Genomic DNA, 15,787 nt, shown 5'->3' with positions numbered 1-15,787 from the left:
TCTTTTCCCCCCCCCCCCCCCCCCCCGTGATTTCTGTTTTTTTCTGTCTTCAGTCTTAGCTTGTTTGCTCTGATTTGTTTCAAAGTTTTGTAAGTGGGAAAACTGTGCTCTTAAAACTCTGGTTTATCTGTGGAGACAGGAAAATGGTGAGAAGTGATTGGAATATCGAAGATAAATACATAAACCCCACAGTCCTCAAAGCAAACTGTGGGTAGAAGCAAAAATTAAAGATGATGTTAACTATTGTGTAGTATTTTTGGCACCTGCTTTGATTACATAGGTAATATTTTAAAATAATCTGCTCTGACAGAGATAGGAATGAGAACATAAAATAGAAAAAGTGTACTTGAGAGATTGAAACTTTATTTCTGAGGTATGTGTATTTGTATAAAAGTCCTAATGTTCAACTGTATGGTGTAAAAATACTAACATGCGTTTTTCCACTGTATAATTCACAATTCTTTGGTGGATCTTTATTCAACTTGAATCTCTGGAAGTAGAATTAAGAGCTGTCTTTTCCTGCCTGAGGTTTGCTGCTGCTTCTGAAGAAGGGATGCATCAATATCAGCATTTCATTTTGCAGAATCACAGAATTGCTGAGGTTGAAGGGAACTTTGTACATCACCTTGTCCAATCCCCTGCTCAAAGCATGATCACTAGTGCAGGTTGGTCAGAACTATGTCCAGGCCGGTTTTGAATATCCTCAAGGATGGAGACTCCACAGCTGCTGGGAGCAACCTGTTCCAGTGTGTGATCATCCTCACAGTAGATTTTTCTTAAGTTTAAATGGGATTTCCTGTATTTCATTTTGTGCCCATTGCCTCTTGTCCTGTCACTGGGCACCACTGAGAAGGCTCTGGCTTTGTCTTCACTCCCCCTGCCCCCCTCCCCACATCATGTATTTATATGCGCATTGATAAGACCCTCTGAGCCTTCTCTTTTCAAGATGAAACAGTCGCAGCTCTCCACCTCTCCTGGTGTGACAGATGTTACTAGCCCTTCATCAGCTTTGTGGCCCTTCCCATGTCTTTTGTATTGGGACCCAGTGTGCTCCAGGTGTGTCACACCAGTGCTGGGTAGAAGGGAAGGATCACCTCAACCTGCTGGCAGTGTTCCTCCTCATGGTCATGCCCATCTAGGGTGCTTTGGTTCACCTCACAGAGTAGTTTGAGAGCATGAAACAGGTTTCTTCCAGTTTAAACTAAACCAGAGGGTGTTACACAGGAGTGCTTCAGATCGTGCTGTAATCACTACAAGCTGTTTTATTGGAATGACTTGACCATAACTAATCCAGAGTACCTGCCTTCTCCTCCTTTTGCCCTCTTGAGATCTCAGTTACTATAAATCCTACAGTTAAGGTAGTTTTTCCTGTTTTAATTAGAAATATTTCATTTTCTTTATTAGACTATAGAGACAAGCTTTGAAAAATGCTCATAGTTTAAATATTGTGCAAAAGTTTATAAACCTATGAATTCCACATATAGATCTCTTACTCAAATTTTACAAGACCAAAATTTGTCCTTAAACCACACTGAAGAGTGGCAGTGTAGAATACGCAGTACTTTTCTAGGATTCATAATAAATATTATTAGATTACTTATTTTGTCATCTGACCGTAATAATTACCACTCTTGTTTGTTTTTGCAAATTTTGTTTCACCTATTTAGTTTGCAAGTTGCTATTCTTCAAACAACAGTGACTTCTAATGTAATTTACTATAACTTTCAGTAATTTTAAGTAAGAGACATTTTACTTAAGGTAGTTTTGACTTGACAAAGTTTGTCTAGCATGTAACATAACCTTGAAATATACTGTTATCAATCCATTTCCTTCTGTAGGATTTAGAATACTATAAAAGAATCTGAGGGGAAGAGGGGGTCATACTATCCACTTTGGTTTGAGTTTCTTATTTAAATTTGTGTGTAGCCTTCCTTCCCCCCACTTTTGCCTCAGATTTTTTTTTTTCTTGCATTTCTCCTTAAACTAGTTTTACTTGAAAATAAATATTTAAAAGTAATTTGTTTTCTCTGGAATGTTTCAGATTTTGAACTGATGCTGTGAGCCTAATACTTATCTTGTCTTTTGCCAGTTTCCTTCAGCATCACATAATGAAGAGGAGGTATTAGGCCCTTTGAAGTTTGTTTGCCAGTGCTATTAAATCTATTTTTTAAAGTCTTTGAATTCAGACAATTTGGACTTAGCCATGTAGAAATACTATATATTTATGATCTGCATGCAGAAATTACATGAATGAAGTATGATACAGTAATATTCATGAAAGCAAGAATAATTAATTTTATTTTTATATGCAGATGAATTCTTTATGAAAATAGATTTGTAGTAGTTTGAGTACAATCCAATTTAATGTTTTTGTGTCCCTTGCTTCCTACATTTGTATTCCAGCTGTTGTCTTCCCATACCAAGCAGTTAACAAACATTTTTCTGTCAGTGGCTTGATAAAGGGAAGAGGAAGGTGTAGCATATGAATGAGCAATAACTTAGGGCCTGAAAAAGCTTTCATCTCTTAATCAGAATCAAAATATGGCTAAAGTTTATGGCAGTGCTTTTTTGATACTATTTCATGTCCATTTGTTACTATCAAATGTCAGAAATATTCCCACTCCTAATAATTCTTTTTCTATACTAGAGAATTAAATACATATGGGGAAAAAGAACTGTAATCTTTTGATCCTGTTAGACCAGGAAAAAGAAGGATGGCTAGTAGGACAGAATATAGAAGATAGAATCAACTTATTGTGCATGCTTGCTGGCTGGAATTTTTGTTCTTCAGTATTTTTACTTGGCACAGAGTTAGTTTAAAATGGGAGTGAGGGGAGTTTCAGTTGTTATCCAAACATAAATCTGGAATAACTTACTGTGTATTAGGAATGAATGCCTGGCACGTACTAAAGACAAAATGCTCGCTCTGAAATTGTGCTGTGTATTAGCAAAGGAAAAATAACATGGTATTACGTGACATAAAAGCAGAGAAGTTTCTGTAAAGCTCACTGTATAATTCCATCCAGCACACCCACACTTAGGATTTGCTGAACAAAGATTAAGGGCAACAAATCAAGACATAAATTTTGTAGTTGTCTTGGCAAAACATTTTTCTGAGAATGATTACTTGCCAAGTCTTTATGAATTTGAAGATAAATGTCCTGTCTGCAAACTGAGAGCAAACCATGTTTTAGTTAATAATTGGCAGAACAGTTCTGTCTTCACATGTAAAACATTACAAGTGACTTTAGCTCTACTTATAATATTAATTAATATTTAGACATTAGCTCTGTGTAGCATCTTTTACCTGCTTAGTGCTTTATGCATAGACTACTGTTGTTGGCCACACAAAAATCTTTTTTGCTACTTGATTTAGATAAAGAGGGCAAAAAAATAGGTTGTATCTGTTATGAAGCCAAGCGCATAAAACAAGCTTAAAAAGAACCAATAATTGCATTCATTTATTTGTTACCAGGTATTCCAGATCTTCATCACAAATAGTGAAGAGAGATGAGAATTACAGGTCACTTATTTCCAAGATTGTCTACATTCTTCAGATACTTCATTTAGGCTTTAAAAACTTGAAAACTTTTGCAGCTACAACGTATGGTTTTAGTTGTCTTTTTATATCAGAATTTTCAGAAGCTTGGTTTTTCACAGAGGAAATTTTTTATCAAAAGTTACCAAGCAAATGGCTCCTGTAAGTCTGGTTGTTTAGTTTTACAGTATATTACTGTGGTCATTAGGGACATGCACTTTAAACATTTTTCAATGTATAGAGAGAAGTTCTGAAAAGAAAACTCTGAAATAATTTTGATCTAAAATGGAATTTCAACTGTGGTATTTTTAAAAGGTGAAATAATGCAATTGTAATGCAGAACACTAAGAGGATTTCTTTCTATGGTATCCATACCATTCAGGAGATTAACTTCTAGTTATTAGAAATTGAACCACTTGCATTAAAGCAAAATTTTTGTGACTTAGCAAGCACAGTAATAATAAATTCCACTGCTTTTGCAATATTATAGAAACCAGAACAGCTGTATTTAAAGGAATGTAAATAATTACTGTTTTCTTTCAGATATAGGCTGGCAAAAAACTGAACTCATGTTACATTTGGCTGTCTCAGCAGAAGTGTTGGAGGTGGTAAACTTGCAGCCTCTTGCTTATGAGTTCTTTGCTACTGAAAACTCAGTAATGAAGTGAGTTTGCCCATTTGCTGCAAGTTAGACAGGAAAAGGACATGATAGATTTCCTTCACTAGATCAAAGCATGTCTTTCAGTTACTATTATGTATCCTTACCATAAGTAATATTTGTGTGATAATCTACACACAAAAGTAAAAGATAGGCAAGAGACTTCTGACACCTTGATTAGCAAAGGTAGTAGTATCCAAAACAACACAAACCAACATGGTCTTACAGATAGCCTTCATTTAGAATACTTGGGACATTTCAAAATTAGAGAGCAGAGAGAAGGATGACAAAAGATGCAGACTTGGAAAAACTTGTGTTTGGAGAGGAATTAAGATTCTTTGCCTTAGGAGTAAGATGTAATAATGATACACAAAAGTGTGAAGAGCAGAAGTGGTAGACGCTTTTTCCTGTTGTCTGTAATGAGGCAAGGGATTACTTGCATACTGCTCTTCATACAGGTAATTTCAAAAGCAAAATTTCAAAACACTAAAAGAGTATTATTTTTATTTCAGTAGTGTCTGTTGAGGCAAATACCAAATTATTTCACTTGCTGTCTACTTGGTAAGTTTGATGATTGTTGATGCAGGTTTTCAACCCCCAAGCCCCACTTTTGACTAGAGCAGCACTGACTAAAGCAGTAAGTGTGCCTAAACATACTTAACATTTTTTTTGTCACTGGTGAGTTTCAAACTGTGGAGAGTATACTTTGCTTCTGTATCTTCAGTTCTTCAGTTGAAACTGATGTTCCAGGAGATTTTGCCTGGTAAGGTATTGGTTTGCATTTTCTGATACTTCATTACAATCAGGTTGTTTTATCAATGGTATTTGAGTCAAGACTCCCTTTCAGTACCGAATGCTACTAGGTAGTGATGCTCTGTCAATAGTAGTTTTCACAAACATCATACTCTTTCTTGATTACAACTTACTTGAAAAAGAAGGAGTAGCTTTTGGTGTTACCTCAAGGATTGCCTCATCAGAGGCCTGTCTCTGGGCAAGTTTTGTTATGTAGTACTCCTTTTGAACATATTACTGTATGTGAAGAAGTGAGTATGCAAAAATTCTGAACTTTGAAAGGTAGACTCTCTTGTTAGTGTAGCTTAAGTGTGCTTTGACCTTTTACCAGTTAATAAGATCTTGCAGGAAATCTCCTTTCCAGTTTATATAGACATTGATACAAATTGGGGTTTGATGGCTAGATGTGGTAACTGTCTCTTACAGTCAGTTGTGTGGTACAGAGATGTAATTGCTGTGACAGGTGGAACACATTTAATCTTAGCTCAGGTGACAGTAATTGTCTGTAGGATGTCTCTGTTCTTAATACCTGTAGAGCTGCTGCTGCTAGAGCACCTTCATGTTTTCTTGACAGTCTGTATACGCTTTGGATAATAGTCCTTCGATCTTGAATGACCTGAGGACTCTTGGGCACCTTAGTCCCAGAGTCTTTTGTTAGCAGGAAAGTGTTGTTGGTATGGAACATTGCTTGATGTCACGCATAGTGTAAATTTGTATATAGACAAGAAAAACGTGTTTCTTATGTGTAACTGTTGTTCTTTGACCTGTGTTCTCTGTGTGTTCAAGACTCACTCTTCTGCATTTGTTCATTGGAGTGCCTGAAGAAGTCTTTGAGTTTTTCTCAGTCTCTGACATCCTAAGAGGGGTAAGGGCTGCCTTTTTAGGGCTGCCTACAAAGCATACAGATGTCATAGTCTTATAAATACACCCCTTTGGATATTATTCAGGAAAAAAATTGTCTTGCTTTCACTATTTAAATGGACATATTTACAATGAATGTGAAAAAAAGCCACAGAAGAGTAACAATTACAAATAAACAGATCTTTTAATGATTAAACTCATCCTCAAGACTAAAGAAATTTACTAGATTTCTATTTGTATGGAAACGGAGTTCTTTTTAATAAATGAGTTATGGAAGAGATATGAAGATGCATACTTCAGCAAGTAAGATAAATCTATATCCAGTAATGACAAAGGGTTTTCTGAATTTGTCACCCTAACTCATATCAGTCTAAAATTAATTTACTTTCCTCTGAAAATATCTGATATTTGCATGTATCAAAAAGAAATAACTGATCTAGATGGCCCATAGGCCTAGCATGCATTATGTTAATTCCTAAGTTCTACGTGATTAAATCATACCATGAAACGTGTGTTCAGGGAAGCTTACAATCAAGTGTGTACTTAAAAATCAGTTTAATTGAAGACTGTAAGCATTAACTTCTTATCATGTGATTATGGTATTTTAATCGGCAGTAGACTTAGAGTGCCTTAGATAAAAATCTCTATCTTTTTGTGTTTGGATTTCTTTGAAATGTAATTTTAACTTTACATGTGCTGGTTTCATAATATTTAATATTAATGTGTCAGCATCCTGAAGATGAATAAGGTGGGCTTAAGAGTACATATCAGTAATTAGCTTAGTATTAGTGTTGTCGCTTGATGAAATCTAATAGCATCGAACCTACATAGCAATTCTTGTTAAAAACATTTCTTTCGTTTGTCATGGTCAGTTGTTGTAGTTGTTCATAGCCTTTATTCATTCCTGAAGTTTTGCTCAGAGTAGATTTTTACTTGGTTGTTCTTTACTGAAAACTTGAATACGAAGGTGTTAGGTTGTTTTATAAATTGTAAATGTAGGAGTAGAGAGACATTGGAGATCACAAGTATTTTATTTATTATTTTGGGGTGTCTTTAAGTGGTTGGGCAACCCAACAGCTTTAACATTTAAAAATTTGTCAGCTTTGCAGTCCCAAATAAGGAATGTACACTTTGTCTGGTTTGAATAATCAATTGTATATGAAATGTGAAATACTACTTTTAAAATCCAGAAAAAAGAGTTAAATTGTGATGCTCACCAGCAGAACCTAGGTAAGTTTTGCAGAGAGATCTAATTTTATTAGACCAGCTGATAATAGGTGGAAAAGGCAGACTAGCTTTTGAGCATATAATGCTTTCTTCTGCAGCAAACATCAGGATAAGTGCAGTTTGAAACAACTGTGTTACATTCATGTTTACTGAGGTAATTTGAAGGGAAAAGGCTATCTCTAGTATATGAAGAGATGCTTGGAAGGAGAGAGATTGTAAAGCTGTGAAGCAAGTAAGCATCACTTGCAGAACTCTGTGTCCTGTATGGGCTATACCATAATTATTAGCTCATGATGGTATTTGGTAGAGTTACAGCTTTTAGTTCTTAAGCTCTGCATTTGAAAGTGTTTTGTAGGACTCCCTTGAGGGTCAGGAGTGAGAGTTAGTGGAATGGCTTTTTTGTGAAAAATGCTCTGCATTTGTTTACTGAATGTTTCTGCCCATTTCCCCTTCTCTGTGTGTCTTAATCCTAGTAAATATAGCTGTTTGTTTTTACCCACAATTTTCTGAAGCATGTAAAGTTCTGCCATGTCCGTATCTAAAATTCATAGATTTTTTGGTAGTAAAAATATACTTTTTAATCAGAAGATGCTAATCATTCATTTTCAAGCTCATATGAAAAACTGGCAACTTTACTTGCGGAGAAAGTTCAATAAAGTCTGTCTTGTCTGATTTAAAGATCAGGTTTGTGTCTTGTGTCTTTTGATACTATATGTATGCATATACATGGAGATAATAGATGCTTAATTCCATTTGTTAAAGTGGAGTTTTAAAGCTAACTGGTTCCTGCTACATAAAGTTCCATTTTTGAGATATACCCATACACTCTGTACATATATGTAAGTCATATGAAAATTAGTCATGTATAATTAGGGATAAAAATCTACTTGAAGTTCCTATTTGAGAGAGTTGCAAAGAAGGATGGAGGTTTTTTACAAAAGTACTTAACGTTGCGTAATAGTGATACAAGTATCAATCTGAAATCAGCAGGAATACTCATTGAGAAAAATAAAGCATAGATCTTCGAAAAATATCTCCTAATATCTCTGCAAGACTGAACATACCTAGATTTCACTGTCATTGCTGACTAGTGCTGCAGTAGTACGTTCTTAAACCACAAGATGAGTTTGTCTTTTAGATGTGTTGGGGGGGCATTGCTTTGTTTGCTTATGGGTTTTGCCTTAGATAACCACTTCTGGGGTTTTTTGTGTGTTTTGTCTCCTTTAAAGGTCGTTTGTATGCAATGCAAACAGGAATGAAGATTGATAGTAAAACCCCAGAATGCCGTAAATTTTTATCCAAGCTTATGGATCAGTTGGAAGCTGTAAGTAGAATTTATTACTCTCCTCTAAAATGATTCATGATGTTACTTTAATTTTTATTTAAGCTTCTGCAAATACTATCTTTTCTGTGTCATTGGTCATTGATGCAACTATTCTGTATGCAGGCATACTTTATGAATTTAAGTCGTATGTAATAAATTGGCAGACGCATTGAAAGGAGGTAAAGCTATATGTGTATATGGGTGTTTATATGGATGTTTATGTATGCATGCACAAACATAACTGAAATTTTATACAGCAGACATTTGCCATAAGATTTTGTTTAGACAACATGATTTACGATACTTTATTCATACGTATTCTCATGAGAAATCATAATTCATTATGAAATAAATCTAGGAGTTCTAGAATACCTTTTTTACTGATTTGGTTTTGTTTCCTTGAAGTCTGTGAGAGTTATTTTCACTGCTCTAGGACTGACTAGCCTAGTCCTTGGGCGCTTTTGAAATTTTTGCCGTGAACTGTTGTACCCAGGGATTTTTTAAAACATTTTCTGAAAGATCTAGACACTTTTGATTGTATCCTCTGTTAGAGATTGGGGTTCTTATACTTTGAATTTTTGTAAGCACAGTCTTACCTTTGTGGGTAGGAGATAGCTATGCCACGCTCTTCTGAGTGGACCTGACAGTATTAAAAAGCAAACAACCTTAAGAAGAACAGTTGAACAAAGAAAAGTCGAGTCATTGTACAGATGGTCAGTTTAAGTTCCAGGAGCTGTTTACGTTCATGTGCTGTAATTTTCAGTAGTCTTGAAGGAGGTAGTGTGTAGATTTCAAAGTTTAACTGCTCATTTGAAAGCAGAAAGTAACATTGAAAAATGAAGCAGCGGTTCTTTTTGTGTTCAGTATTAATGATTCCATCCAAAATCTAGCTGTAGCAATGCCTGAAGAGTTCATGTGAAACTAGTGCAACAGGCTTCAATTCTTCAGAAAAAAAAAGAAAGGTGAACCATTGCTGTGTTTTATCTCTGATTTTTAGCAATGGAAAATCCAGTGTACAGTGACTTCTTGATGTGTTATTTCATCAAATTTTGACATCTCTAATGGGTCTGGTTTTCATCTTCAAAAGGGAAGAGAGGTGGCAGGAGAGATGAGATTAAAACTTTAAAGGATTTTGCTCTTCATTTCCTAAAAATTTTTTAAATTTATTGGACCCCTTGTGGTACTGCAGCAACTAATCTGTCTGCAGTGTTCAGTTGCCCCTTTTGTTTCAAATTTGAAAAGACTAGAAAAGCAGCAAAACCCCATGGTTTCATCTTTCAGTTGCTGGTAAGATTGACAGCTGATCAGTGACAACTGATTCTCAGGTATTGAAGTTCCTTCTATGTAGTCAAGTGGTGGAAGGGTGGAGAGAGTACTTCTAGACAGGTCTAATACAGCACATTTGGGTCTAGGAAGTTTGGGTATATTGACAAGTTGGACCTCTGCAGTAATTTAATAGCAGCCATTTTCAGTCTGCCCTTAACCAGCGGGGGGGGGCACAAAGGGGTGCTGCAGGTCTGCGCTAAATGTTTCTCACAGCTTTCTGTGTGTTGCCACAGTTGATTATTTTAGAGGTTAAGACAGAAGCTCATAAACAATCCTGAACTTTATAGTAGCAAAGAATAAAACAGTGTAGATATATCTGGAAATTACCAGATGTGTTCTTTGCAAGAAACTTAATAATATTCCAATTATATGAATTAATTAAACACAGTGATTTTGTATCCCAAATGCATGTTTCTGTCACTTTTACATATGATTGTGGTGTCGTGCTTTTACAATACGTAACTTTTATTTAAATGTTTTTAGTAAAATTAAACCAAATTTGCTTGATTTTAGGTTCAAATTATGAATCATCATTTAAAACATCAGTACCGCTGTGCAGAATCACAGATTGTGTGAAGGGTGATTTCACAAGTAAAAAACTTGGTTAATTTTAATAGTTTTAGAGTTGTATGTAACTGAGTGTCTTTTGTGCATTTGAAATAATGTCCATTGAATATCAGATCAAGTATAGTAATAAGTTATTTTCTGAGTGTAAGGTACGTATATAGGTTGGTGAAATAGAAATATAAACCATTTTCTTCCTCAGTTAGCTTCAGTGTTTCATTTCAGTATTAATTCTTGCAACTTAGAAATTGTGGTACACTCACAAGAAAAACAATTACACTTTGTAAAACAAATACTTTTTGAAAACTACGTAGAGTATGAGTTTGACAAAAGTCTTCAAATTTCAGGTTCTATTTGGAAAGTTTATATTACACTACTGAAATCAAGGAACTTTTCTGGCAACATTCTATGTATTAAAGAGTTGGCAGCAATCTAAAAAATATGGAAATGTAGCCTGTGTGATTAAATTTTCTCCACACGCACAGTGAAACATAACTGTTATTCACAGATTGTTTTTAAATCTTTTGGCAAAATAAAGGCTGCAGGTTAGTATCATGCAGTGTTCCTGTTTTTGTTCTCTAAGGATAACCTGAGATTTCCTTATGTGTGAACAGTAAGCCTATTCAGAAGCTGTAAATCCACCTGTTGTAACTGTTAGAGGGTTATTTGCTTTACTGATTTTTATTAGGAAACCTGACAATTCTTGTATTCTTAATATCTTTGAAAAGAGGTCTTTGAATTGCAGTACACTGCTTAAACTGAAAATTCCAGTAAATCCATAGGTCACTAGACTGGTGAAGGTAAGGCTCAGGCACTTTGAAAGATGTAATGAACTGCAGTGAAATAACTTTACAAGAGAAGATACATGATCATGCTGACCTAAAGTACCTTTATAAAGCATGCATTACTTTATCAATTGAACTGTGTTGAATCCTGGCACAGGTATCAGAGTGCTTGGTGTTTCAGATAGTAAGGGGAAAAATATCTGTAGCTATTCCTTCACAATATTGTAGTTGTGTTTATTGTTGACTTTTTCTTTTAGTTTGGTTTGTGGGGTTTTTTAAGTATTTTGTGATTGAAGAGGGTATTCAGAGCTACTTATTCATAACATTTCTCTCTCCAAAAGAATGTGCTTCCTCTTTAGCATGCTGCTTTTAGTGTTTGTTATGTTAGAAGTCGGAGATTTGTGAAATAGTTAAAGTGTATGTTGTTTCTTTTTTAAATTGTACTTGGCTTTGTCTAAATCAGCAGCTTCTTGTATTTGAATTAGACTGCAGAATTGCTAAGGTCTAATAAGGTAATTAATGGGGTTTTTTTCAACTTTTTTCAGATGAAAAAGCAATTTGGTGATAATGAAGCAATTACTCAGGAAATTGTTGGTTCTGCTCACGTGGAGAATTACGCTTTGAAAATGTTTTTGTATGCAGACAACGAAGACAGAGCTGGGCAATTTCATAAGTAGGTGAAAATCTTTGTTATCTGAATTAAGATATCGGTCAGGAAATTTTAATATCCAAACTCTCTTTAATTTGACTGGAAACAAGAATTGGGCTTTAATGCATCCATTTCTCTTTCAGAAAACTTGATTTGTTATTACTTGTATGTCTCAACTTCACACATTAACTGGTATCCTTCTCCTTGTGTTCTTTAAGAGGTTGCTCACCTACTGGCAAGCCTTCTAGAACCCCAGGCTAATAGTGAGCTTGACATCAAGCATGTTATACTTTCTACTGTCTAGTGATATTAAAATAATTGTGATGATACATTATGTGGTTTGATTTACAGCAATTGCTACGGCATGTTGATGGCTTTTTCTAAGATAATATAGGATGTCCTATGTCCAATATTGAACATTTCAAACTAGAAACTAAGTGCAGAATACATGACCAGCTTTAAAAAATACTGAAACTTCCTGCATAGTAGTCAAGACACTAGTCAATATATTGCTAAATTTAAATACTGTGAAGTACATTCTGTAACATCAGATTAAAAGAAAAAAAAGTAGTGATGATTGGCTTGAAATAAGCCAGTATGATCTAAAATGCCAACTTCTAAAATGTGATCCTGAGAGACTGACATTACCAAATTAGTGAAATGTTTTCTTTTTTACAGAAACATGATAAAGTCCTTTTATACTGCAAGTCTCCTGATAGACGTTCTAACAGTATTTGGGGAGCTCTCTGAAGAGGTAAGTGTTAGGGATATCAGTGTATTATCTGATTGCTTTTCCTAGCACAGGTGCAAATTACTATTTTAGTTCTGTAAAGTTCTTTTTATAATTTGTGAATACAAACTTCAAAGAACATAGGTTCTAATTGTGTAGTCAAATACATGCTAGTAAGTCATATGGAATTGTGCTAAGTATTGCATAAATTATATTTGAAATATTAGACAACTGTTATCTGTTAGAAGATGCTTCATGACTTAAGTATCAGTTAGAAATTCAAAGTCTGATTATTACTGTGAGACAGATAGCATTACATTGAGCAAGTAGGAATGATTATAGGGGAAAATGATGCAAGGTTCCTGTCTTTTTCCACCTTCACTTTTTTCACCTTGCAAGCCAGAACTTCAGTGCTAGTAATTGAGATGGAATTGTGTACAGTTTTAGTTAGAACAGATATATTTGATTTTGCAACAAACCCCACTTTTTAAAGGTGATACAGTAAGTTGGAAGAATGTGAATTTACTTCATAAAAAATGGCTTGCTATCTGGCCATTAGAACATGACATGTTTTATTAAAAACATTATCTACTAAAGTAACTAACATGGTGCTCTTTATGGCAGGTAATCTTTTAATCAAACCAGTATTCTAGAATTGGCGGAACAAGATCATGATTACTTTTATTAAGGCACACCAGAATAATCTCTTGGTCTGTTTTAAAACAAACTTTTCTATTAGGTGCATGGTCAGCTGCTCTCTGTTATTCATGCCCCACGGAAGAATTAATCTCTGATATAGAGGAGCAGGTACTCTTAATAAAATATTTCTTGTTCTGAAAATTAAGAGTGAGGTTTCCTTGCTAAATTAACTGAATGAGAAGCTCAATTTTAAAATGTAATGGTATAGTTGATAACTTCTGGCAAAGAAAAAAAGAATTAGAGAAAGTGACTACTGACTCATGAAGACAAGTTTCAAATCTTGTTAAAGGAAGGTTGAAATACCTGGAAGAATAAATAAGAAACTGCAACAATGCTGAACAGTCTGAGACAGAATCAGCAAGTGCTGATCATCTAAGTGCTGAATGTGTGTGTCTTTTTTTTTTTTTTCCTCACATGCTTGAGTGTTATAGGCTTTCGTACTTACACTAGTAAAGTGCGTTAGAAACCAAAAGTTCTGCTGCTTTGCAGGCCCATCACAAGCCCGTGGTTGTGTTGGTCCCAAACTATTCCATGCTGTTCTTGGAATTCACAGATTGACATTCTGTATGTAAATCCCTGATCTGACAAGTGTGCCTAACATGCAGGCATGTTTGCTTAGTTTAAAATGCAGTTGCCGTGGCTACTTTCATTTGTAAATATTGGAAGGAAGATAAAAGAATGGTTTTGATAGTGGTGCGCTGCTTGTATACTATGACGTACAGGATTGTAAGTGTAGATATTAAAGATAGGACTTGGCCAAGTGTTCTTGCAAGATTCTACATCTTCCATAGGCTGAGCCTATACCAACCTACAATTTTCATCTATCAAGAGGCACAAGTAAGATTACTCTTTTATGTGATCTCTTAAAACCAGCTGCTATGCACTCTGACATCCTTTATGATATCAAATAATGGTTACTAGAGCCAGAGAGTGAATGCACATTGAATTGGGCTGAGAAGACAATCATCTTAGACTGTAGGAGTCCAGTACACAGGACAGTGCACAGATTTGGTGACTCCCCAGAGGTCCTGAAGCAATCCTTCTTGCGGATGGAAACCATTGTTATAAATGTCAATGTGGAATGCTAGCAGTGGTGTGTTTACTACTAAATGTGTTTGGTTGGGGGGGGTTGTTGATGCTGAAAGGAGAGAAGTGCTTTGTAATTGGAAAGAAGCAGAATTATCTCATTTCGTTTAATCAGTGAAGACGATGTTAAAAGAGTGTACGAGAAATACAGTAGAAGGTTTCCACTTCTGGCTAGCATCATTACATTTCAACAGTTTCCTTATCCAGTGTCACATGAAGAAGTGATGGGACAAGTATGACATGTGACTGTCTTAGACTTTTGCAGAAGCTTTTATTAGCCTGAAGTAAGTTCAGGCTGACATCTGGTCATATATTCTGGTCATGACATCTATATTCAGACTGCTTGTGTGTCTTTTCAGTATGTAATTGCCTTCATACGTATGGAATATCACCTATTAAAAGGCTTTTAAATCAACAGCAGAAGGCATAGAAAGCAGATATTTGACATCTAAAATCAGAAAGTGGGTGTTGTAAATAATATGTGTATTTTTAATTGGCAGGTGGTTGATTATTGGGTAGTATGAATGGATTGTGTCACAGGAAACAGTAGATATTCCATATCTCAATATTGGAACTAGGTAAAAGGATTTTCTGGAAGACATGTTTTACAAGACAGCTTACGTCAGATCAGTAAGAAGCTATGTGATAGTAGTGTTATTTTCATTTACCTCAGTAATAACGTTCATACAGTAGGGCAGCCTTCCGAAAAGGGACAGCACTGTGTATTAAAAACAAACTAAAAAGCAACAAAATTTAGGTTCTCAGTTCCGGAATGACAAGCTTTGCAGTTGGGATGCATAATGACACACATCAAACACCTTGTTCCCTTCTCCTCACTCCGTCCAGCGTTTTGGTGGGAGGGGTTTGGGCTCATTCTTAAATATGCTTTCCCAGGGGCACCACCAGCCTGGCTGAGAAGCTCAACTCTGTCCTGCCATGGGTCTGCTGGAGCTGGCCGTTCCTGGCACAGGGCAGCCCTGGTCTCTCCTCACAGATACACCCCTGCTGCCCCCCATTGCCAGAACATGGGCACAGACACCTGATACAACAGCATCTTCACACTTTATCAAGAAATAATTGCGGTATTAGGACAGAAGGGAGATGTATGGGCTGTTAAATCTTGCATAATGCTCTTTTTTAAAAGTACTGTACTCTGGCTGTGAATTTCTGCATTTTGTGGCTTCTAGTGTATTTTTGAATGATAAAAGAATTTCATCTGTAACACTACCTGGCCAGGAATGATTATTAAAAGAAAGTATTTAACAGAAAGCTGTGTTTTCCAATTGTACTTTTCCTTTCTAAGGTATAGTGAATGCATTTTAATAAATCTGTCATCAGGATACGCTTTTTTTCTGGAGAATATTTTATTTGTGAACATGAAAACCATATCTTTCTCCTGGGCTGCATAAGCATCCTGGTGGATAACAGTGTATTAAATAAGAACAAGGGAGCTTTCTGGAGATAGCCATTATACTGTCACTCTCTACCCTGTTCTAGATGACAGTGCAATAGACTTTGTGAAGTGCAATTTTGAATTTCATTTTATTA

General features: G+C 35.5%; 1 protein-coding gene across 2 annotated transcripts in view; it reads left to right on the top strand.

The window, feature by feature from the left end:
* VTA1 (vesicle (multivesicular body) trafficking 1) overlaps positions 1 to 15,787 on the top strand; it is a 40,366-nt gene that overhangs the window by 5,738 nt on the left and 18,841 nt on the right. For both annotated transcript variants that reach the window (XM_010574614.1, XM_010574613.1), the window contains exons 2-4: positions 8,306 to 8,400; positions 11,621 to 11,748; positions 12,403 to 12,478. In XM_010574614.1, coding sequence (XP_010572916.1) covers positions 8,306 to 8,400; positions 11,621 to 11,748; positions 12,403 to 12,478 — 299 coding nt within the window. The remainder of the gene's footprint in view (positions 1 to 8,305; positions 8,401 to 11,620; positions 11,749 to 12,402; positions 12,479 to 15,787) is intronic.

The sequence above is a fragment of the Haliaeetus leucocephalus genome, unplaced genomic scaffold (genome assembly GCF_000737465.1).
Source record: "Haliaeetus leucocephalus isolate CR32 unplaced genomic scaffold, Haliaeetus_leucocephalus-4.0 Scaffold450, whole genome shotgun sequence".
In the NCBI taxonomy this organism is placed as follows: Eukaryota; Metazoa; Chordata; class Aves; order Accipitriformes; family Accipitridae; genus Haliaeetus; species Haliaeetus leucocephalus.
The sequence above is the reverse complement of the archived record's forward strand: the minus strand, read 5'-3'. Positions and strand labels throughout refer to the sequence as shown.